The sequence below is a fragment of the Protopterus annectens genome, chromosome 10.part0, assembly GCF_019279795.1.
Source record: "Protopterus annectens isolate FY-2018-M chromosome 10.part0, PAN1.0, whole genome shotgun sequence".
Classification (NCBI taxonomy): domain Eukaryota; kingdom Metazoa; phylum Chordata; order Ceratodontiformes; family Protopteridae; genus Protopterus; species Protopterus annectens.
Genome location: NC_056744.1, coordinates 1182430114 through 1182455471, shown reverse-complemented (window position 1 = coordinate 1182455471; position 25358 = coordinate 1182430114). Strand labels below are relative to the sequence as shown.

The 25358-nt window shown below is 41.0% G+C and overlaps 1 protein-coding gene across 3 annotated transcripts in view; it reads right to left on the bottom strand.

Moving 5' to 3' along the window:
- Nucleotides 1–25358, bottom strand: part of MAST2 (microtubule associated serine/threonine kinase 2) — a 2532505-nt gene that overhangs the window by 2285619 nt on the left and 221528 nt on the right. For all 3 annotated transcript variants that reach the window (XM_044085935.1, XM_044085937.1, XM_044085936.1), the window contains exon 3: nt 19366–19508. In XM_044085935.1, coding sequence (XP_043941870.1) covers nt 19366–19508 — 143 coding nt within the window. The remainder of the gene's footprint in view (nt 1–19365; nt 19509–25358) is intronic.

Below are 25358 nucleotides of genomic sequence, written 5' to 3'. Positions count from 1 at the left end.
GTCTATATTATATTCTCGAAAGGCCAATGTTGAATCTGACATTGTCGACAAGAACATTGAATGCTCAGAATCTCGAGCGTGTAAACAGAAATCTCCGTAAGGGGAGATTTCTGTTTACTGTAATGTAATGCGGTCTCGGAGTTGGTATATTTAAGTAGCGGGGGGTGCAGGGGGGCCTGCCCCCCTGCTTAAACCCATTAGGGTACTTTTTTCCTTTTTTTTTTTTGTCTTTTTATAAGGTCAATGTTTGAAGACATTGACCATATGGTGTCGACCATATGTTGTTCAATGTTTTCAAACGTCAATCTTATAATATAGACCCACATTAAGCTAGCAATGAGTACGTGTGTGTAAGCTACTCAAGATTCATCCGGCAGCCATCAATGAAAACTCCACTTTATTAGAACCAAACATTAGTAAAATCCATTAGTTGTTAAGCGCTTTCTTCATAGACAATGTCTTCATCAGAACAAGAATACGTCTCATAATTAAGATGCCTATATATATCCTGTAGATTAGCACATAATTAGTAATTTAAATTAAATAAGTCAATTAATCAATACAACTCTCTTAAAAACACATTCTCATATATATACAAGTATATGTATCCACAGCCTTTGTTAAAACGTTGTATATAAAAAATATTGTTTTTAAAAAAAATTGGTATTCAAAGTACATAAAATAAAAAATGTATGCATGTATATAAATAATTTTTTTTGTGTATAAAAACATTTAAGAAATGAATTTAACGTTCTACTTTGTTTTAGTAGACAGAAGACAAACATTAAGTATATAGTCCATAATTAATCTAAAAACTCCGTTCCTTAATTTGAATTCTGACTTTAAGGGCTGGTACTATGGAAACATTGTCATTTAATCCTGGGGGAAGTTAGCAGCAAGCCTTAGTTGCCAAATAAGTTCCTTTTTGCTGAGCTGATTCTTCCAATTTCGCCCCCTAGGTTCAATGTCAACTGTGTCTAGTATACCAAACTTAAAACCTTGGAAATTTAAACAACTTCGGGAGTGCCTGTACTATGCATTAGTTTCTTTCTTGTTAATTCATATAAATGTTCATAGATCCTACGCTTAAAAGATCTTTCTGTCTTTCCGACGTAATATGCCAGACAGGTATCACACATTGCTAAGTACACTAACCTCTGTGTTCTACAGTTACCATTCCTGAAGGTAATATTAGTCCTTAGTCTGTCACTCAATGTAGTAACAGTTCCCCTGAAAATAAAACTACACTGTGAACAACAGCCACAACTTGTAGTCCCTTTTATGTTCTCATTTACATTAAAATTTTTAGGTTTCTCTACCAATTTCTTAAGGCTGATTCCCACTTTGTTGATAAAAAAAGGCTGATCACCCAAAATTTGATAGATATCCTAATTGGTCCTGAAAATACTCCAATTTTTTCGCAAAATAGCCTTAATGTTTTTAGATATTGTACTGTATTGTACTATACATGCTCTTGTTAATGCCACAGATCCAGAATGGTACTGAGAACTGACCAAGAGTGGATTTGTAAAATGACCTGCCCCCAAAAAGGGTTTGTACTTCCTACCCCATTCACCATAAACTTCATCCAAGATTGAATTAATCATGTCTTTGGGATAACCCCTTTGTAAAAACATGTTCATCAAAATGACAGATTCTTTTTTTAACATTCAGTTCAGAAGTCATTCAAGCAATAAATATAGCCTGTCCTTTAATAATGCTTTTCTTTTGCGACAAGGGGTGGTGACTAGTAAAATGCAGGTAGGAGTTACAAAATGTACTCTTACGAAAAATCTGAGATCTGAAACCATGACTATTGTGAGAAATTAATGTATCCAAGAATGGTAATTGTTGTTCGTGACAAGAAAATGTAAACTTAAGGAAGGTGGTGGTTCCATTCAAATAATCAATAAATACAGGAATGTTGTCCTTGTCTCCCTTCCATAAAATAAAAATATCGTCCAGGTACCGATTATACAATAAAACATGTTCAGCCCACCAAGTACTGTTAAAAACATGTTTGAGCTCCCATACAAAAAGGACTATATTGGCATACACTGGTGCGTGGTGTGTGTGTGTGCGCGCGCGCGCGCCCGCACACATATAAATACAGTGGATATACAAAGTGTACACACCCCTTAAAATGACAGACTTTTGTGATAAAAAAAATTGAGACCACAATAAATCATTTCAAAACTTTTCCAACCTTTAATGTGACCTCTACCCTGTACAATTCAATTGAAAAACAAACAAATCTGTTAGGGGAAAAATATAAAAAATAAAAAAGCATACAGCACTCCAGCTCTATTCAGTCGCTTACCGCTTGCTCAGAGGTGACCTTTGCCTAACATACAAGGCCATGTCAAACCCAGATTTGATGAATATGCTTCACCTCAAAAAATCTAGATCCATCAGAGCCACAAGGGCGGGAGACTTAAACCTTGACACGGCTATTAATAGGACGTGCTGGAGGGATAGATTCATCACCCAAAGACTCCCTATGCTGTGGAACAAAATCCCGGTACATGTGAGGCAGAGCACCTCGCTGGCCTTGTTCAAGAGAAATCTTGACCAATGGATGGGAGATCGCAGATATACCCCAGGGATTACCTCAGTGTCACTGCTCGACAGAGGCACAGCAAAATAATCCCCATACTAAAGGGGTGGCGTAAGCCACAAAACGATGGGCTAGGCTTGTAAATGCCCTCGGGCAGATAGCCTAGTATGAACCTATGAACCTATATGATGGTTGCATAAGTGTGCACACTATTAAACTAATACTTTGTTGTGTGTGCCCACCCTTAAACTAATACTTTGTTGAAGCACCTTTTGATTTAATTACAGCATTCAGTCTTCTTGGGTACACACCTGCCACCAATTAAAGAGTCTCTTATTAACCCCAAATAAAGTGCAGCTGTCCTAGTAGAATTTTCCTGACCTTTACTCAGTTGCCTGCTACAGCAAAAGTCATGGTTCGCAGAGACCTTACAAAGCATCAAGGGGATCTCATCGTTGAAAGGTATCTGTCAGGAGAAGGGTACAAAAACATTTCCAAAGCATTGGATATACCATGGAACACAGTTAAGACAGTCATCAAGTGTGGAGAATATATGGGACAACAGTGACGTCGCAAAGAACTGGACATCCCTCCAAAACTGATGAAAAGACAAGACAAAAACTGGTCAGGGAGGCTGCCAGGAGACCTACAGCAACACTGAAGGAGCTACAGGAATTTCTGGCAAGTACTGATTGTGTACTACACGTGACAACAATCTCCCATATTCTTCCTATGTCTGGACTAAGGGGTAGGGTTGCAAGATGGAAGGCTTTTCTTACACAGAAAAACATCCAGGCCCAGCTAAAATTAGCAAAACAATACATCAAGTCTCCCAAAAGCATGTGGGAAAATGTGTTATGGTCTGATGAGACAAAGGTTGAACTTTTTGGCCTTAATTCCAAAACGTATGTTTGGCGCAAAAACAACACTTTGCATCACCAAAAGAACACTATCCCCATGGTGAAGCATGGTGGTGGCAGGTTCATGCTTTGGGGTTGCCTTTTTTCAGCTGGAACTGGGGCTTTAGTCAAGGTGGAGGGAATTATGTACAGTTCCAAATACCAGTCACTTTTGGCCCAAAACCTTCAGGTGTCTGCTAGAAAGCTTAAGATGAAGAGGAATTTTACCTTTCAACACGACAATGACCCCAAGCATACATTCAAATGAATAAAAGAATGGCTTCACCAGAAGAAAGTTTTGGAATGGCCCAGCCAGAGCTCAGACCTCAGACCTAAATCCAATCAAAAATCTGTGGGGTGACCTGAAAAGGGCTGTGCACAAGAGATGTCCTCGCAATCTGACAGATTTGGAGCATTTTTGCAAGGAACAGTGGGCAAATATTGCCAAGTCAAGATGTGCCATGTTGACAGACTCCTACCCAAGAAGAATGAATGTTGTAATTAAATCAAAAGTTGCTTCAACAAAGTATTAGTTTAAGGGTGTGCACACAACCCTCTTATTTCTCTCCTTATCCCTGACAACGCTTCTGACACAACAACCCCCTTATTACTCTCCTTATCCCTGACAATGCTTCTGACACAACAACCCCCTTATTACTCTCCTTATCCCTGACAATGCTTCTGACACAACAACCCCCTTATTACTCTCCTTATCCCTGACAACGCTTCTGACACAACAACCCTCTTATTTCTCTCCTTATCCCTGACAACACTTCTGACACAACAACCCCCTTATTACTCTCCTTATCCCTGACAACGCTTCTGACACAACAACCCCCTTTTTACTCTCCTTATCCTTGACAACGCTTCTGACACAACAACCCTCTTATTACTCTCCTTATCCCTGACAACGCTTCTGACACAACAACCCCCTTATTACTCTCCTTATCCCTGACAACGCTTCTGACACAACAACCCTCTTATTTCTCTCCTTATCCCTGACAACGCTTCTGACACAACAACCCTCTTATTACTCTCCTTATCCCTGACAACGCTTCTGACACAACAACCCCCTTATTACTCTCCTTATCCCTGACAACGCTTCTGACACAACAACCCCTTATTACTCTCCTTATCCCTGACAACGCTTCTGACACAACAACCCCCTTATTACTCTCCTTATCCCTGACAACGCTTCTGACACAACAACCCCCTTATTACTCTCCTTATCCCTGACAACACTTCTGACACAACAACCCCCTTATTACTCTCCTTATCCCTGACAACGCTTCTGACACAACCCCCTTATTACTCTCCTTATCCCTGACAACGCTTCTGACACAACAACCCTCTTATTTCTCTCCTTATCCCTGACAACGCTTCTGACACAACAACCCCCTTATTACTCTCCTTATCCCTGACAACGCTTCTGACACAACAACCCCCTTATTACTCTCCTTATCCCTGACAACGCTTCTGACACAACAACCCCCTTATTACTCTCCTTATCCCTGACAACGCTTCTGACACAACAACCCCTTATTTCTCTCCTTATCCCTGACAACGCTTCTGACACAACAACCCCTTATTTCTCTCCTTATCCCTGACAACGCTTCTGACACAACAACCCTCTTATTACTCTCCTTATCCCTGACAACGCTTCTGACACAACAACCCCCTTATTACTCTCCTTATCCCTGACAACGCTTCTGACACAACAACCCCCTTATTACTCTCCTTATCCCTGACAACGCTTCTGACACAACAACCCTCTTATTACTCTCCTTATCCCTGACAACGCTTCTGACACAACAACCCCCTTATTACTCTCCTTATCCCTGACAACGCTTCTGACACAACAACCCCTTATTTCTCTCCTTATCCCTGACAACGCTTCTGACACAACAACCCCCTTATTACTCTCCTTATCCCTGACAACGCTTCTGACACAACAATGACCTTATTACTCTCCTTATCCCTGACAACGCTTCTGACACAACAACCCCCTTATTACTCTCCTTATCCCTGACAACGCTTCTGACACAACAACCCCCTTTTTACTCTCCTTATCCCTGACAACGCTTCTGACACAACAACCCCCTTATTACTCTCCTTATCCCTGACAACGCTTCTGACACAACAACCCCCTTATTACTCTCCTTATCCCTGACAACGCTTCTGACACAACAACCCTCTTATTACTCTCCTTATCCCTGACAACGCTTCTGACACAACAACCCCCTTATTACTCTCCTTATCCCTGACAACGCTTCTGACACAACAACCCTCTTATTACTCTCCTTATCCCTGACAACGCTTCTGACACAACAACCCCCTTATTACTCTCCTTATCCCTGACAACGCTTCTGACACAACAACCCTCTTATTTCTCTCCTTATCCCTGACAACGCTTCTGACACAACAACCCTCTTATTACTCTCCTTATCCCTGACACTTCCTCTCTCACCGCAGCCCTTTTATTACTCTCCTTATCATAACAGATTTGCTTGCTTTTCAATTTAATTGTACAGGTTATAGGTTACATTAAAGGTGGGGAAAGATTTGAAATGATTTATTGTGGTCTAATTTTTTTTATCACAAAAACCTGGCATTTTAACAGGGGTGTGTACACTTTTTTTATCCACTGTGTGTGTGTGTGTGTGTGTGTGTGTGTGTGTGTGTGTGTGTGTGTGTGTGTGTGCGCGCGCGCATCTGTATGTCAGTGTGCATCTGTCAAATGTTCAGATTTTTGTTTCTTTTTAAATTTTGCCTCATATTTTTGGCCTATTCCCCATAAAATGTGTAATTTTCTGGGAAATCATTGATGACTGAAGCCATTAAATGACATGCATTTGATTTTCGGACTCCATATCGTTCAAAAAATACATGCAAAATCTATTATTCTAGTAACTTTCCAGGTTTATAATATATACCGGTATATTTTGCAGGGGATATTGCTGCTCTGGAACAGACTTCCCCATCCACATAAAGCAAAGCTTATCCCTGTCCACATTTAAACAGAACTTGGATCTATGTATGGGAAACAGAACATTTTCCCCATGACTGCCCCTTGTATTACTAATGGCCAGAGGCAGGTCCTAAATGTTTTATTTCATAAATGTGTCTGTTCAAATTATCTATGGTATGATCCCGGTTATTCTCAACTGGGGTAATATGTAATTATTGACAATGGGATGGATACGGTCAATGTAACACCAAATGCGATCATTTAATTCAAGCACCAAAAGGGAAATCGGGTAGGCTTAAAATGGCCCAAAAGTGTAGCTGGTGTAGTTAATTGCCTATGAACCTATAAGCGCAACATTTAAATGTTGCCCCTGATTATGGTCCCATTACTTCTGACTTTGTCCAGATTTATTTTTCTTACAGGTTGACAGTTATTTTTGTGTGTGTGTGTGTGTGTGTGTGTGTGTGTGTGGTGTGCGGTACATCTTCCTGCCCTTACCAGTACTCTATACCATTACACAAAACAGCTTTTTTTCTACACTTTGGTATGGTGGGGTGAGGAAAGGAATCTGTATATAACTTGAAGATCATATTCTCACTTCAAATGCTCCATTAGTAATAAAGATATAATGTAATAGTTTTATATTTTAAGCTTATTTTTGTAATAAGCTTAGTTCCCTGCTGGGCACCTTCTGTGTGGAGCATGCATGTCCAGTTAGGGTCTCTACTAGTTTTGCCAGGAGATCATGTTTCTTTCCATATCCTTAACACATGCAGTAGCTGAACAGAAATTCTCCAATTTCTACATACATGTAGGTGTGTTTGCACTGCTATTAACAATGGCTAATCTGAAAACCAGAAAGTACAGTTGTGTACACTTACCATAAATGTAGATGTTCGAGTGTATTCACTGTTGCAGTCATCACACTTGGGCTATCTGCCTGCAGGTAGCCCTCAGTCGGCCCGATTACTAGAGTCTTGGGATTTCTTTGTCGGATGCTGTTGCTTCTTCCATGACGTCAGGTCGTCAGGGGTATAAAACATGCAGCAGACATCATTACATCAGTTTTTCTTGCCCCAGATGTCAGGAGCCCCCAAAATAGGAAGCAATTACATGGTGTGGAACACCCCCAGTAAAAAGTAAATACCATTGTTATAAGATATGGCCAAATAAAAGATAGGTCGAAAGTATAGAGAAGTCGGGGGGCTGGAAGGAGGGTAACCAGGACTGCAACAGTGAATACACTCGAACATCTACATTTATAGTAAGTGTACACAATTGTACTATGTTCTTCGTGTTTCTCTGTTGCAGTCATCACACTTGGGTTGATTCCCAAAGCTGAGGAAGGGAGGAGGCAGTCAAGAAGCATTAGGGCTGGCTAGCAGGCCTTGTAAGCTGGTGTGGCAAATCCAGCTCTGGATTTAGAAAAGCTAGGTAAGTGGTAATGCTTGGTAAAGGTGTGTACAGAACTCCAGGCTGCAGCTCCCAGGATGTCCATGGTACAGACTCCCCTGGGAAATGCTGTAGAGGTTGAGGTAGCCCTAGTAGAATGAGTTCTGATCCCCTGTGGGGTAGGTTTTCCATGGTGTTTGTAGCAGAAATGGATGCAGTGTGCTATCCATTTAGAAATGGTTTGCCTTGAAATGGCCTTGCCCTCTGTCCCTGTAGCAAAGCTGACTAGCAGCTGGTCAGATTTTCTGAAAGGTTTAGTCCTGTCCAGGTAGAACCTAAGCTGCCTGTACACATCCAGGGAGTTCAGGATCCTTTTCCCTTTATTCTGAGGATTACGGAAAAAGGTTGGGAAATGAATGGATTGGTTTAAAACCACACTAGATACCACCTTGGGCATTTGGGCATAAATGGTGGGTTAGTCTTGAGGGAAACCCTGTCCACATGGAAGATAATGAAGGGTTCCACGGCCATAAGGGTCTGCAATTCAGACACTCTTCTTGCTGAAGTGATGGCTAGAAGTAAGGCTGTTTTCCAAGAGAGGAATTTTAGCTCTGCTGTAGCAGCAGGTTCAAAGGGAGGAAGTGTGAGCTTCTCCAGTACAAAGTTAAGGCCCCAGGCTGGAGTGGGAGCTCCCTTGGGGGGGGGGGGGTCTTAAATTTTTGGTTCTTCTCAGGAACTGTTTGACCAGAGGGTGAGAGAAGAGGGGTGGGCTCAGTATTGTAATGAGCTGAGATGGCAGAGGCATGAATCTTAATTGAAGAGAAGGATAGGCCTTTGTGGAGCAGTTCTGTTAGGTGATTTAGGATTTGAGGTAAGTTGGGCACAGTTGTGTCCATTCCCTAAGACTGGCTCCAAGAACAGTATCTTTTCCACTTTTCTGAATAGGATTTCCTAGTACTAGGCCTCCTTGCCTCAAGGATGACATCCAGCACCTGTTTACTGAGGGTTGCTGGTGAAGTGTTCAGAGGATGAGCCAGGCTGCTAGGTTCAGTGTTTGCAGGTTAGGATGCAAAATCTGGCCCTCCTGCTGGGACAGAAGGGAAGGGGTCTGAGGCAGGTAAGTGGGTACCAGTGCTGGCGTGGCCAGTCTGGTGCAATCAGGATTGTCCTTGGCTTGTCCTGTTTGATCTTTAGTAGGACCTTTGAGAGGAGGGGCAGAGGGGAAAAGGCATAGATTGAGAGGTTTTCCCATGTAAAGGACAGGGCATCCACTTTCCATGCTTGGCTGTGGGGCGTTCTGGTGCAATATTTGCTCATTTGACAGTTCTGCGGGGAAGCAAAGAGGTCCACCTCTGGTGCCCCCACCCCCCATCCCCACCTGTGGATCAGAAGTTTGAATGATTTGGGTACCAGTTTCCACTCGTGCAGGTCCATTAGATTTCTGCTTAAGTCGTCTGCCAGTGAATTTAGTTTGCCTGGCAGGAATTGAGCTTGCAGGTGCACTTGACTGCTCAAGGCTGTGTTCCACAGAGCCATGGCTAACCTGCAGAGTGGGTAGGAATGGGTTCCCCCCTGCTTGTTTATGTACCTCATAACTGTGGTGTTGTCTGTCTTTATCAAAAGTTGCCCTGGAAGAATCAGGTATTTGAAGGCTGTCAGTGCATTCTGTACAGCTAACATTTCTTTCTGATATGTAGGAGGATTTGTTTTGGGCTCCATTTGCCTTGAATGCATTTTCTTGCCATGTGAGTGCCCCATGCATAGACTGATGCATCTGTTGTTAGGGTTTGGGCAGCGGGGGTAGAGTGAAAAGGAGTCCCTTGTTGTGGTAGCAGGCCTCAGCCCACCAAAGGAACTCTTTCCTTGGGCAATGAATGATAAGAATCACTGTTTCCAGGTCCTGAGAATGTTGACACCAGAGACTTTTTAAGTACCACTGAAGTTTCCTCATATGCAGTGTTGCATATGGAATTAGTAGAATGGCAAGAGGCTATGAACCTAGGGCTTGCAGTATTTTTCTTGCAGATAGCTGGGTTTGGGTGGCCAGAAGATTGAAGTAATCGGTTTAATATGAACATCAGAAGGCCTGAATACACCCTCAGAAGCCTGTGTCTGCACAGTGGCTCTGGACTCATCCAAGGTAGAGACATCCACAGGTTCCACAGTCGAAGAAGCATCTCATGGCATACCAGACTCCGGAATGGATCTCAGTAGAGGCCTGTGAATCTGTAGAAACAGGTATCAAGAGCTGCGAAAGCGCCTCACTGAGTATCGGCAGACTGGCGACTAGCTTAACGGAAGCGATGTCGGCAGTTTTGGACCTATGCGGTCTGTCTCTGTCTTTATCCTTACGTTTTTTTCAGAAGACTGGTAGTCGGATGGCTTATCGAAGCCATTTTGGAATACAGAGAATGAGAGCAAAAGAATTTAGCGATAAAAATAGCCCAACGACGAATAGTACGGGCGTTTAACAGGGCACAAAACCGAGAGCGAGGAACGTTGTGGTCTGGGCCTAAACAGGTGATGCAGTAAGAATGAAAATCTTTGTGCGGTATTTGCTTTCCACAGGCAAGACAATTATTATTTTTTTCTGACATCAGTTAGAGCAAGAAAAAAGGATCCCCAACGGGGTACTTATCTTTTAGAAGACTTCAGGTTTGAAACTTGAAAAATGAAAATTTCAGGAGGCTGCCGACCGACACTTGTGAACTGCTTCTGCTTTGGGCTCCGCTCGCCAAGAAAAGCAGATGTAATGGTGTCGGCTGCATGTTTTATACCCCTGACGACCTGACGTCATGGAAGAAGTGACAGCATCTGACGCAAAAATCCCAAGACTCTGGTATTCGGGCTGAATGAGGGCTACCTGCAGGCAGATAACCCGTGTGTAATGACTGCAACAGTGAAACACGAAGAACATCTGGTTAAAATAGGTATCACACAGTATCCATCACTCAGAAAATAACCACAGCTCACAGCCATTTTTGACGGTTCTTACTGGGCAAAGTCTCCTCTACTGTCAAGCTTACAAACTGAATCTGTACCAGTAACTATTTTGTAAATAAGCATTCATACAAGCTTGCATGTGGTTTAAGATTTTATAGCACATTTTTTCTATCATGCTGCCACCTGCTGTCATACATCACAGTACAGTCATAAGAATAAATACAGAATTAACACGTCAAACAAGCTAAGATAACACCAATTTTAACCAAAAACAAAGTCCAGAAACTTTTTTTTCAAGCAACACAAACTGGAATGGATCCCACATTATCGTTCACAAACACTACATGTCAATGAGCAAACATAGAAACAAAATAACCATTTATAATCCTGCAGCAAAAGCTACATAGAGATTTTATGGCCAAATCACATCATTGTAATTCCTTTAATCTTCACTTACCTACCCTTATCCAGACCAGTGTTTCTGGGTCATAGATGAAAATAGGCACATGTGCCTAGTGCAAGACATTAAGTTAATAAATGAACAAAATAAAAAAAATGAAAATTAATAATCCAATACACTTTGCAAATGTCTTATCTGAAAATTGTGGAAAGACTTCACGCTACACAAATTACTGATGGTAGCTATTTGCAGACAGCAAGCACAAGTCATTGTGAATATAACAAAAATGATTTCAATAGTCAGCTCTACAGATCTGTTACCAGAAAACTGGGAATACATTATTGTAGCCTCAAATGTAGCTAATGGCAAAATGAGTATCATGACTACATGAGGATCTCCTGTTGTTGACCAGTAACAACATTTTAAGCATAGCTATGACCTGAAAATATCTTGTCAAACCACACTAAAACAAAAATCAGTATTAATACTTAGTGCCTGTAACCCTTCATAATACAAGTCATCCTCATCCAGGGTTGCATCACACAAACAGTACACACCACCTACCAGCCTTCACATAACCTGTCAAACCACAGTTCTATCTGCCTAAGCTGCTGGTAAGCTTAGGTGGACATTAAAGAAAGGCACATACTGAAAAGGGTAAGGGAATGTCTTTAGTTTTGCAGTCAAATGTCTCCTTTATGTACAATTCCCATTTCAGGTTCTCCATAAAAACGCCATTAGTCTAGTGGGACTAACCTGGTCAATAAAACTAAGTAAGCAATCTAATCTCATCTCTGACAACTGAGTGCAGATGTAAACCAATTACAACACTTCTGATCCTAAAACTACACCATTTTACCAGACCTAAAAAGTAAAAGAAGTAGCGCCAAGAAATCACTGACACTGTCACCACTATAGGAATTGCTGCCATGTAAAACTGATATTGCAGTCCCGATGGTCACAGACTGTGCTCTACAACAGCAGGAAGCAGACATCATAGCCAAGGGCTAATCAGAACGACTGTTTAGGAAACACTATGCCTCCTGTCAAGGCAAGAACAGATAGTACACACCTGGTTACAGAAAGGTCCATCTGGCAGCACTACCTGTGAAATACACAAAAAGAGATGACAATGTCAACACTAACTGCAAGCTATAAGGGACATTTCTATCACAGATGTACCTGGTCTAAACAAAGGGATAACATTTAATTAAAAAGAATGTTAAGCCAGGAAATTATACAGACTGCTATGTTTCTTTTAGAAGGGGGAAGAGTTTGGCAGATTTACTACTAGTACATAGTGATTTTAAGTAACAGGAGAATCCTAGGATATTATACCATCCTAGGTTAAAGAATTAATAAAATACATTTTGGAATTTATGATTCATTTTCTTGTGATTCTTTAGCAGATAATATATGCCATTAAATGTCCATGTAATTTATTTTACATACAGTAAAATACAGAGAAACTAGTGGTCTTAAAACTTCACTGATGAGCTCAGTCACAATAATTTCAAAAATCATGAAACTCAGGTAGTGGTCCAAAGCAACTAGCTTTATTAGTCACAGACAAGCGATCCTCAGTAACAAAAAAAAATCAGAAATATTTTAACAATGTTAACCATATCAGCTTTTTTATACTTAAACGTAGGTGTAGAAAATGTACATATTGTTTAATTTTAAACCAGCCTATACAAGGCAAACAGTATAAACGGGGCCGTAAAAGTGCATTTTAGAACAAGTACCCAACCCCACACACTACTACCAATTAGATCAAACTAAATCCTAGTTAAGGAAAACACTACCAACATTCCAAAATGAGGTATTAAGAAATCATAAAATACACATAAAAAAGACTCAACTAAAATCGCTTACGGCTACCTAATGCAATAAAGCCTACATCAGGTCTTTGACAATAACTAAAATCAAGAAAAAACACATAGCTAGCTATCTAACCATAAGCAACAGCACACAAAAAGAAGGTTTTGGAACAAGTTAAAGGAACAGCATGGAGACATTAGAATAAAACTAGCCTCATTGCTGCACATTTTTTTACATTTTTATGAAAGTGTCAGTGCATCTATATTACAAGTAAATTTTCATTAGATGGATTCAGATTATTTACAGAACATACTTTTTGCATACAGAAAGTTTATGCATATTAAAATTTACAACCATAGTCTCTTACAGTTGCAATAATGAAATCAACTGAAAATATTTGATTTGATTTTTTAATTGTTTACTTTTTTAAACTGCAAAGCAGCCGCGGTGGTGCAGTGGTAGCGTTGTCGCCTCACAGCAAGAGGTTCTCCCGTTCGATTCTTGGCTGGAGCACTTTCTGTGTGGAGTCTGCATGTCTTCCCTGTGGTCAAATGACGTTCAAAAGACATGCGTAAATGGGCATGCCTTCATTGAAGGTTGGGCATCGAGCTAGCACCTCGGCACCGTAAAAATCTACTGCCAATCATTAGTGGACCGGAGTTCTGCTGTGGCAACCCCTAACCGGGAAAAGCCGAAAGAAGAACAAACAACAACTTTTTTAAATTGCTATTCTTTCATATTTTATTTATGTGATGCTATTTTCTCTGGCACTGAAAGCAGTTAGCAGAGGCTCTAGAAGAGGGATTCACTACATTTTAGAATGTTTGCTATATTGTTATGATGATTATATTCAGTCACAGTCGTTTTTATGATTTATGGCTTTGGGTAGCAATACCTCTTTTAAATCGCATGGATGTACCATGATGCCTGCTTGAACATGGTACTCAACAACAGAGTACAAATGAGTTTTTGCATAAAGACATGGACATTTACAGGAAAGTATAGAAACCCAGAGTTTGGTGCAGAACGCTGGCTGTGGTGATGACTTGTTCTGCTTTTTGAGGAGAATGAGAGTCCAGTAATTTAAATAATTTTTTTAATACGTAACTATGTTTTCATATGTTTTAATTACTGCCAATTTTTTTGTGTTTTTATTTTATTTGTTCGATCTTATTTAACTCTGTTAAATTTTGTTTGTAAATGTCAACTGATAGCACTGTTCTGGAGAGTCTCTCCCCGGGTGTCCGCTGAAAACTGGCTTCTTGCCCAGTCAGACACTACCTGGTTAACAAATGTAAATAAATAAATAAAAATAAATAAATTTTTGCTCCTTAAAACTGGATGCCATGGGGGAATGCCCATATAACAACCTTTCACGCAGATTGGCACATCCCTATCCCTTCCTGCCACTCTGTCACATGCCCCAGTCACTAACTGAACCTGGGTCACTTAGGCGTAGTCAGGACTTTATACCTGTATGCTTTATCACATGCTTTATACTACTTAATGGGATACGAGGGATCAGTGCTCTATCTCAGTTAACAAATTCAACAAATAATTAAATAAAATAAATAAATGATTCATAAGACTGATAATACAGAACATTAATTTTGGAGACTGAGGATTGTGATAAAAATGTTATTCCTTTTGTTCTGATGATAATGTTGTATATATGTGTATATATATATATATATATATATATATATATATATATATATATATATGCTTAATGTGAATGCTATATAAACCAAAAGTAAATTTATTCCACTTTTTCGAAGCAACACTATTAAATGTTTGTTGATGAGGAACGTGAATGAAATACAACATGTATATTCTAATTTTCTTAAGAAAGAGAATAAGGTGAAGTGTGACTTATCGAAAAATGAATGATTAATAATACAAAACTTAAGTAAGAATGACAATGTGGTCATTAAAATGAGAGGCAAAGCAAAAATGTGTTTATTTTCAGTAATATGCAATATTCTAATATGTGCACGCAGCATCTGAGGGATAGTAATACATGTAAAATAGTTAATCATGTGTATGTTAGTTTTAATTATTTCTGTCATTTATTTAATAAAGGTGTGTGTCTGGGCTGTTTTGCAGCCAAGGATGTGCAAAGAAAGATTATTCTAAAAATAAGTATGCTATCTAGGTTCTATTCTTTACCAAAGATACACAAAATTTTTTTCATCCCCGGGTAGGCAGACGGCGACAGCTGAAAGGGGCTTGCAGGAGAATATAATATGTGTTAATAAATATCTTTTTAAGAAAGTGTTTCTATCACCTTCTTATACTAGAGATTCTTCTGAACTGTTTTGTTAAATTTAATGACATGGTCTGGGTATCGGACATGTACTGGTCTACATCTGTGTATTACATAGGAGGAGCGAAGTAGCGCCTAATACGTTTTGATCAATACTTCCATGTTAAACTACGTTGCTGAATTGGTAGAATTCTGTCTGCATATCAACAAATAAAAAAAATAACTCTGTCTCTAAAGGCTGGCCTTTTCATTTACAATATGCATCAATCTGACACAAGTGTGAACGTTCTTTCATGTGTGATATAATTAAACGATAGTTACAGGGACACACAAAATGGCTGTTATGTAGTCCATCTGACTTAATTTTGATCATCTCCTTCCCTGTTATACATACATCAACACTACAAATGATGAATGCACAACTATTATCCATCCAGACTGAAGGCAGTACTAAAGGTTTGATGATAAACATTGATCTAACTAACAGTGGTAACGGCACCACTATTTTCTGATTGTGTAAAACATCTAATGGGTTACCAGATAAAAGAAAATTTTAATGACTCTCCAACAATCCAAAAAACAAATAATCAGAAGAGCAGTCTAATTTTGTTGGTTTCCACAATCTTCACCAGTTCTAAAAAAAAAAAAAACAAATTCAAAGGAAATGCAGTGCTTATTTGATATATAGAACAGTAATTATGCAATTATAAAACAGTGCTTCAGTTTCTCACCAACACAATTAGGAAAAGCCTGCAGCATCTGTGTACAGATCTAGAGACTTTATGATTCATCAGCACCGATCAAGGATGCTGCTAGTTCCCATGTGCCGACCTATGCAAATCAATCACAGCAGACTATGAACGACAACATCAGTCAAGCTCAGGTCACCGTCTGAAGAACATGAAACACTTAGTGCCCTGGTCTGGCACGTATGTCCTAATCATGCTGATTCCTTCAGCAATTTCTGTCCCCAGCTGACAGGAGTAAGTACTGCCTTTAGCTTCTAAAGCCATCAGATGGTTGATCATTTACTATCATTCAATCTAAGTAGGAAGCACGTTTGTTTTTTTGCCTTGCACCATACACAGTCTAGTTTACATATTGACTTTAAACCCTAACGCTGTCAGATACTTACTCAACATTTTAACAACAACAGAAGTACCCATTCAGTGTCAATTAAAAAAAATTCTCAACTTTAACACTTTTATAACAGCAAGCAACTTAATTAAAATATAGCTTCCAGGGGAACAAAGAATTAACTCCATAATGTGTAATGGACCGCATGTTTTGGACAGAAGGCTGCCCTTTCAGATCAAGATTTAATTTTTGTTAAATGAATATAAGATGTGTGAGCTTCTCTTCCACTCAGTATGTATATAACACAAACATATGCGCATATACACACATCCACACATACCCATACGGGTTTACAGCAAAATGTCAAGCATCAATTAGTCACATCAGGACTGACTGAAAAAAATTAAAATGAAGCCAACCTAAGTCAACAATAAACACTGCTGAAAAACTACTGCATGCATGCCCCCCCCTCCCCCCATGCAGGGCCCACAATAAAGCCTAGTTCACAGATTCATTGTTTATGACTCAGTGAAATGGGCTCAAGTTTTTACAGTCAACATTTACACTACTTAAACAAGACCACTGTGAAGCTCCTTACCACATCTATCAAGCTGTCAGTAAATGGCAGCTTGAACTGCCAAAGTTCATAGTTCCACACTTCTCTTTTCATACCTACCACATGGCTTGATTTGACAGGTCTTTATGAAGCTGTCAAAATAGCTGTCAAACTGCATCTTTTTAAAGTTAAAAGAGACGCAAACAGTTGAAGCATTGCCAAAGAACACATAAGTGAGACGTGTGTGTGTGTAATGATACTGTCCCATTGCTACAAAATTCACTGCAGAAAGTGACAATAACAACCAGACCCCTCCCCCCAAGCCTGGTGTCACAGCTTCAGTCAGATAAGTACAAAATATATATTTCACAGTGTTTATTACCCAAGTGGTGTGATGGCATTCTGACAAATAAAAAAACAAACAGAACAAGACAGCTCCATTCAGGCAGCTATTTTGACAGCTGCCAAAAGCCATTGTTTGAAACAGCCGCTAAACTATAGCTAATTAAATTCTAAAAAAAAAAAAAGACAGGTGGTGATTTGCAAATAAAATCCATGTGTGTGTGTTCTTATGTGTGTTACCACTCCCCTGCTACAAAATGCAAATGGGGAGCATTCTAGTCAGATAACTACTGGAAATAACAGTTGTTACTTTCAAGAATTATCCTTTCTAGAATTACTTTAATACACAGACTCGGAGACAGAAACATGCATAGACTTACATGTGCACAGGCACTGACAGACATGCACACAATTACCTTTACTGACACAGACACAAACAGCATTGTAATCAACACGCACATATTTCTCTACTAAAAATTTAACAAACACACTGGCATTTTTCTAAGATTAATAATGCCCCCCAGGGTGTGCATAATAGAAGATTAATGCCACTGGGTGGTCCTTTACTTACTTACTATGATCATCTTTGAGGGCATTACTGCTTATGATTATGTATGTATTTGTATGTATATGTATGTACATAAAACCACAAGCATATGTATGGGGCAATCGGTTTTCTTACAATCAAACTGCAAAGCACGAATGTTTCAACTGGACTCAGGCAAATCCCTTCCAACTGTTTGTTAATGCTTCTGACAGTGCATGTGAAAGCAGTGCAATCATCTTTATAAATCAAGAGCAAAATGCTGTATGCTGCCTCCTCACGATCAGTTTTTCCTCTAAAGCAAGAACGATCAGTCTCAATGGTTTGCTGCCTCTTCTGAGCTACCATCTTGCTTCCCCCACAATCATTTCTGTACACACACCTTTAAACAGTAGTTCTCTCCCAAAGTTCCAGTGTATACCAGAATTCAGTATTTACAAATTGGTGTCCTTGTTGCTGAAACTGATAAAAGGTACTCAAAAGGTAAACAAGTTTAATTTTGCTAAGCTGTAGTCATACACTTTAGTTAACAAAATGGCAAACACTTGACCAACACTCATTTCATAGTTCAGCAGGGTATGCTGGAAGCTACAGACATGTGCAAACTACTGAAACTAGACTGCTGCAAAAACTACTCTCACAAGCCATGCAAAGAGGTGGGCACAAGTTTCTAGCATTTTCTGCGAGTATAAAATGAATTTGTATTTGTACTTTACACCAGCGTGATACGAATGTTGGACTGTGCAGATTATGGACCACATAAACATATAACAAAAGAAAACACCGGGACTCATCCCCAAAAAAACAGGACAGTTACTGTTGAGCAGTAGTAGTAACACATTTTGTACTAGATATTCAAAGAAAAAGATGCGTGAATGAATTAGTCTACACTTGAAGACGTAACTGTATTTTGCATCTTATTCTGGTGTTAAGTTGTTGTGTCTTTCGGCTTTTCCCGGTTAGGGGTCGCCACAGCGGAACTCCGGTCCGCTAATGATTGGCAGTAGTTTTTTATGTAACGAGTTGCCAGCTCTGACGCACAACCTTCAACGAAGGTACGCCCATTCATGCATGTCTCCACACAGAAGACGCTCTAGCTGAGAATTGAACAGGACAATGTCATACTGTGAGGTATTCTGGTATAAAGTACAAATACAAATTCATTTTATACTTGCAAAAAATGCTAGAAACCAGTGCTCACCTCTTTACATGGCTTGAGATAATATTTCTTGCAAGTCTAGTTTCAGTAGTTTGCACACGTCTGCTACAAACAGTTTAAGAATCCCTCAAAGGGCCAAGACAAAACACTTCAAATTGTCCCTGTCATAAGCAAGAAGAATAACCACAGCCAAGCAACAATGGCTTCCTGCTTTCCTGATCCTCAAGCAGCTGGTAAGTAGGCACAGTCAAACAACACAAATGCCAAAACTGAAAATACTTCAGGTGACCATAAAAAGCAAAGAATCCTTATGAAAGTCGTTTAGACCAGGAAGTCTGACATGTCATTTTTCTTTGCCCTGTAGTTATTGGGTTAGAACACACTAAAAACAGTCCGTTTTACAGTGTCACGTGAACATTAAACACTGCCCTTAAGACTCACCAGGCCAGCAGTAAGTGAGGGGGCAGACTGTCCCAAGTTGTGATTTCTCATGCGCACTAAATTTGATGCCTCTCCTGGTGCCTGCCATACTGACTGGCTTACTCCAATAGGATTGCTGTTTGAGAAGGGAAGAAGCTGCTTTCCTGCAAAGGAAGACAAGTGGAAATTACAAAACTGTATTTATTCACTCATTAATTCATAGATTCAAATTTGCTGGAGCCAAGAAGCCTCATATTTCACCAATGACAAAACAAATATAATGCATATAAGATATACACTATTGTGCCTAAATGATGTTTACGGTAAATAAAGAACATGCTATGATACTATAAATCAACACAGTGTGTGAAATACCTACAAATCTGTAATACAGTAGAAAGATACAACAGCTACTGATCAAAGTTCTACCCTTGCCATGTCTGCTTATGATTTTATGAAAGTACAGTTGTGTACACTTACCATAAATGTAGATGTTCGACTGTATTCACTGTTGTAGTCATCACATTTGGGTTATCCCTGCCAGGGTAGCCCTCGGCCGGCCCGAATACCAGAGACTTAGAATTTCTGCATTGGTTACTATCGTTTGAGGACTGATGTCAGGTCATCAGTATTATAAAGTAAGGCAGCCGACACCATTACATCAGTTTTTCTTGCCCTAACCTGTCAGGAGCCCCCAAGTAGGAGGCCAGGGTCTGTTGTAGGAAGCTCCACCCAGTGGAAAACAAATACCAGTAAGTCCCTTGAAAGGAAAGGAAAACAAGTCAGAATAGTAATAAAAGGAGAAAGAGAAGAAAGGGGGATGGAGAGGGGAACCAGGACTGCAGCAGTGAATACACTCCAACATCTACATTTATAGTAAGTGTACACAACTGTACTATGTTCTTTGTGTTTCACTGTTGCAGTCATCACACTTGGGTTGATTCCCAAAGCTGAGGAAAAGGGTGGAGGCAGTCAATGAAACTAGGGACTGGCTAGGATACCCTGGAAGACTGCAGAGGCAAATCCTGCCCTGGATTTGGAGAAGAGAGGCAGGTGGTAATGCTTGGTAAAAGTGTGAACAGATGTCCAGGTGGCAGCCTCCAGGATGTCTCTGGTGGGGACTCCTCTGAGGAAAGCTGCAGAGGTGGGAGTTGCTCTGGTGGAGAGTGTCCTGACCCCCTTGGGGGGAGGCTTTCCATGCTGTTTGTAGCAGAGATGGATGCAGTGTGCTATCCATTTGAAAATGGTCTGTTTGGAGACGGCTTTGCCTTCTGCCCCTGTAGCAAAGCTAACCAGCAATTCATCAGACTTTCTGAAGGATTTAGTCTTGTCTAGATAAAATCTGAGATGTCTGTGCACATCTAGAGAGTGAAGAATCCTTTCCACCTTGTTCTGGGGGTTAGGAAAAAAGGTGGGCAAATGAATGGATTGGTTGAGAGCCACACTGGACACCACCTTGGGGCATGAAGGATGGGTTAGTTCTGAGGGACACCCTGTCTGCATGAAAGATGATGAAGGGCTCCACAGCCATGAGTGCTTGCAGCTCAGACTCTTCTGGCTGAAGTGATGGCCAGAAGGAATGTTGTCTTCCAGGAGAGAAATTTTAGCTCTGCAGAAGAAGCTGGTTCGAAAGGGGGCAGGGTGAGCTTTTCCAATACAAAGTTAAGGTCCCAAGCTGGTGTAGGTGCCCTTCTGGGTGTCCTCAAGTTGCTAGCCCCTCTTAGGAACTGTTTGATCAATGGGTGTGAGAAAAGGGGCTGCTCAGTGGGAAAATGAGCAGAAATAGCACAGGCATGAATTTTTATAGAGGAGAAAGAGAGGCCACTGTGTAGTACGTCAGCTAAGTAATCCATGATGAGAGGGAGGGAGGGCTGTGCTGCATTGGCTCCCTTAGCCTGGATCCAAGTGTAGTACCTTTTCCATTTATCAGCATAAGACTTTCTGGTGCTAGGGCGTCTGGCCTCACAGATAACATCTAGAACCTTTTTACTGAGGATGGCAGATTGGTTCAGGGTTAGGGAATAAGCCAAGCCGCCAAACTGAGTGTCTGTAATTGGGGATGCAAGAACTCCCCTTCCCTCTGGGTCAGGAGGTTTGGAATCTGAGGAAGATGCCATGGGGGTAGTGAGAACAGGCTGCGCAACAAGGGGTACCAGTGCTGGCAAGGCCAGTCTGGAGCTATAGGAGTTGTCCTTGGTTTTTCCTCCTTTATTTTGAGCAGTACCCTGGGGATGAGAGGTAGGGGAGGAAAGGCATAGAACGATAGATTGACCCAGGGGAAGGAAAGGGCATCCACTTTCCAAGCCATGCACAGTAATGCTCCCTGGTAAGAATTTGCTGAGCTGATGGTTGGTGTGGGAGGCAAAGAGGTCAACCTTCGGGGTTCCTCATTTCTGAGTTATTAGGGTGAAGGTACTTCTGTTGAGTTGACACTCATGTGGGTCCAGAAGATTTCTGCTTAAATGGTCTGCCAGAGAGTTGAGAGAGCCTGTCAGGAATTGTGCTAACAGGTGTAGTTGCATGGCAGAGGCTGTGTGCCAAAGGGTCATGGCCAGCCTGCATAGAGGGTAGGAGTGAGTCCCTCCCTGCTTGTTGATGTACCACATCATAGTGGTGTTGTCCATTTTGATAAGGAGAACCCCTGGAGAGAGAAGGGGCTTGGAAACTATCAAGGCTTGCTGCACAGCCATCATCTTTTTGACTGATGTGCAGAGGGATTTGTTGTCAGCTCCACTGGCCGCGAATGCACCTGCTCTCCAGGTCTGCACCACAAGCGTAGTTGGATGCATCTGTGGTGAGGATCTGGCCGATGAGGGGGTGGGGAAAAAGACATTCTCTTGTTGTGAGAGCATGCTGCTGCCCACCAAAGAAAATCTTTTCTGAGGCAAGGAATTATAGGTAGAAGAGTTTCCATGTCTTGACAGTGTTGACACCAAAGGCTCTTTAGATACCACTGAAGTTTCTTCACATGCAGTCTGGCATATGGAATGAGTAGTATGCAAGATGTCATGAACCCCAGAGCTTGCAGGCTCTTCCTTGCAGTTAGCTGGGGCCTGGTGGCTAGTTGAGAGAAGGAGGCTGTCAGGAAAATTTGTTTCTCTGGAGTAAGGTATGCCATCTGGGAAGCTGTGTCCAGACTTGCTCCCCAGGAAGATGATCCTTTGGGTGGGCAACTATTTGGATTTCTTTTCATTGATTGTGTACCCTAGGGAGGTTAGTAGGGTCTTTGCAAAGGCCAGGTGCTTGAGCAGCTTCTCCTGGCTGTCTGCCTGAATAAGACAGTGGTCTAAGTATGGGTAAACCTGAATATTTCTTTGTCTGTAAAAGGCAATGGTTGGAGCCAGACATTTGGTGAAAACTCTGGGAGCAGTAGATAAGCCAAAGGGAAGTGCAGAGAACTGAAAGTGTTGAGATCCTGCCCTGAAGTGGAGATATTTCCTGCATGATTCCCTGTATGTGGAAGTAGGCTTCTTTTTAGATCTAGGGTGGCTAGCCAAGCGTCCTTGGACAGCATGGGTAGCATCTGCTGGAGGGTGAGCATTTTGAATTTTGGGATCACCGGGAAGGCGTTTAGAATGGATAGATAGAGGATGGGGTGCCAGGTGCCGTGTTTTCTGGGCATCAGAAAAAGTCTGGAGTAGAAACCTTGGCCTATCTGTTCTGCAGGAACGTGCTTTACTGCCCTCATAGAGAGCAGGGAAAAGATTTGCTTTTGAGCCTCTGCCCACTGATTTGGTGGTAGATCTGAGAACCCTTTTGGGATTGGAAGTGTGTGGAAGGAAAATTTGTATCCCTGAGACAAAATGTTCAGAACTTAGTGGTCCTTGGTAATGGTGGCCCAGGTGCTTGAGTGAAAGGAGAGTTTTCCTCCTAGGGGTAAGTGAAGGTAGTTTTAGAAAGAATGGTAGTCACAAAAGGAGAAGTCGATTTGTGTCAAGATTAGGTAGTGTGAAGGACTTCCTCGGAAGCCGGTGCCTGTTCAGTGGCTCCAGACCCATCCAAGGTTGAGAAGACCGCAGGATCCTTAGTCGAAGAAGAGTTTTGCGGCATACCGGACTCCGAAATGGTCTCGGTAGCAGCCTGCGAATCAACAGAAGCGGGAATCAGAGGCTACAAAAGCTCTTCACTGAGGACCGGAGAACTGACGACTAGCTTAACAGAAGCATTGTCGGTAGGTATAGACCTGTGTGGTCTGTCTCTGTCTTTATCTTTACATTTTTTCTGAAGATCTGCTGTCAGATGGCTTACTGAAGCCATATCGGAATTCGAGGACTGTAAGCGAAAATATCTGGCTAGAATAAGGGCCCAACAATGGATAGTTCTGGCACTGAACAAAGCACAGAAGCGACAATGAGGGACGTCGTGGTCTGGGCCTAAACAAGTGACGCAGTAAGAGTGGAAGTCTTGGTGTAGTATTTGATTTCCACAGGCGAGACAATTGTTAACTTTTTCTGACATCGGTTAGTGCAAGAAAAAAGGATCCCCCACAGGGTACTTGGCTTTAGAAGACTTCAGCTTCAATTCAGTAGATGAAAACTCATGTAGCGGCCGACCGGCACTCGTGCAAACTGCTTCTGCTTCAGGCTCCACAGCAAGAAGACTGATGTAATGGCGTCTGCTTCCTTACTTTATACTGACAACCTGACGACACTCCTCAAGCAACAGCAACCGATGGAGAAATACTAAGTAACTGGTATTCGTGTCAGCCGAGGGCTACCCTAGCAGGGATAACCCAAATGTGATGACTGCAACAGTGAAACATGAAGAACAGCTATTATTTTCACAACAAATATTACAGATTTCCAGTTTGTGGAAAACTTTGGACCCTGCCACTCATTATGTTCTTCAAAGTTCTCTAATTATTCTATATTACAATAAGTAGTCGAATTTCCATTCCCTCTCTCCAGTGTCAATTTTAAAACAATATTTTTGTTGGTTCATATAACAGAAAGCATTCTGTTTGCCTGTCTGTCCTTGACCCAGCTCTAGGTATATCACTTCACAGCAGACCCACCACTCTGCCTCCTAATCAATACTTGCCACTAACTACAGGACAATCTCCCTCAAATTGTAAGTATATTTTCACTTCTAGAAGTTAAACTGAAAACTAAGGTTAACAACACATCAAACTTTGCTATTACAATTTACTCAATTACTGTAAGTGACCATTTCATAGTCATTACTTTAGTACCTTGGCATCATATTTCAACAAGCAATCTACAGACCCCTACCACATGAACATTAATGCAGCACAAGAAGGTACCGATAGGTGAACCTACAATATTAGTGCAAAATCCCCTTTCAGTCAAACCAAATAATGTTACCATTTCAGTAACATTACAAAAAACAAGAAAGTTGCAGGAATTCAGTTTATTCAGTAAAATCATTCTGAAACTTCAACAGTTTCAGTATGTTTTAGCAAAATCAGGATTTAGACGTTTTAAAGTATGTAAGGTGAAATATCACAAACCAAAGGGTAAGGAGAAACAAACAATCCATTCAACACCACCCCATATTCACAGACAGTCATTACAAAGTGGGAAGGGGGATCCAATGGCCCTAAAAGAGGGTGCACTTTGGTTCCTGCGTCTGAGTGTAGGTGCAAAGCTCCAAAACCCAATATGATTCCTAGACAGCAGCCAACTATTCACAATAGTATGACAGCAGTTCTGTAGTAGCTGGTCAACGTTTTTACATTTCAGAGTTCAAAGAATAATATTGGCAAACAAAGACTTTCTGGGGGGCACAGCCCATATGAGGATTAAGACAAAAGATAAACTGAGGCATCAACTAGCTTCTGTCACCAGCATCACTCCCTAGCTGTTCAAATGCCTTACTCCATTCAAAGTCCAAAGACAAATCCTCAAGACATGAGAAACAACAAGCAGCAGTTTCCAATGGCTTTGAAACTTACCATCCAACCTTCCTGAAACTTGAAAAGGAGCACCTTCTGAAAACAGTCTCTTTCATGGAGACTTGAACATGGCTCTTAATAGGATATTAACTTACAAATA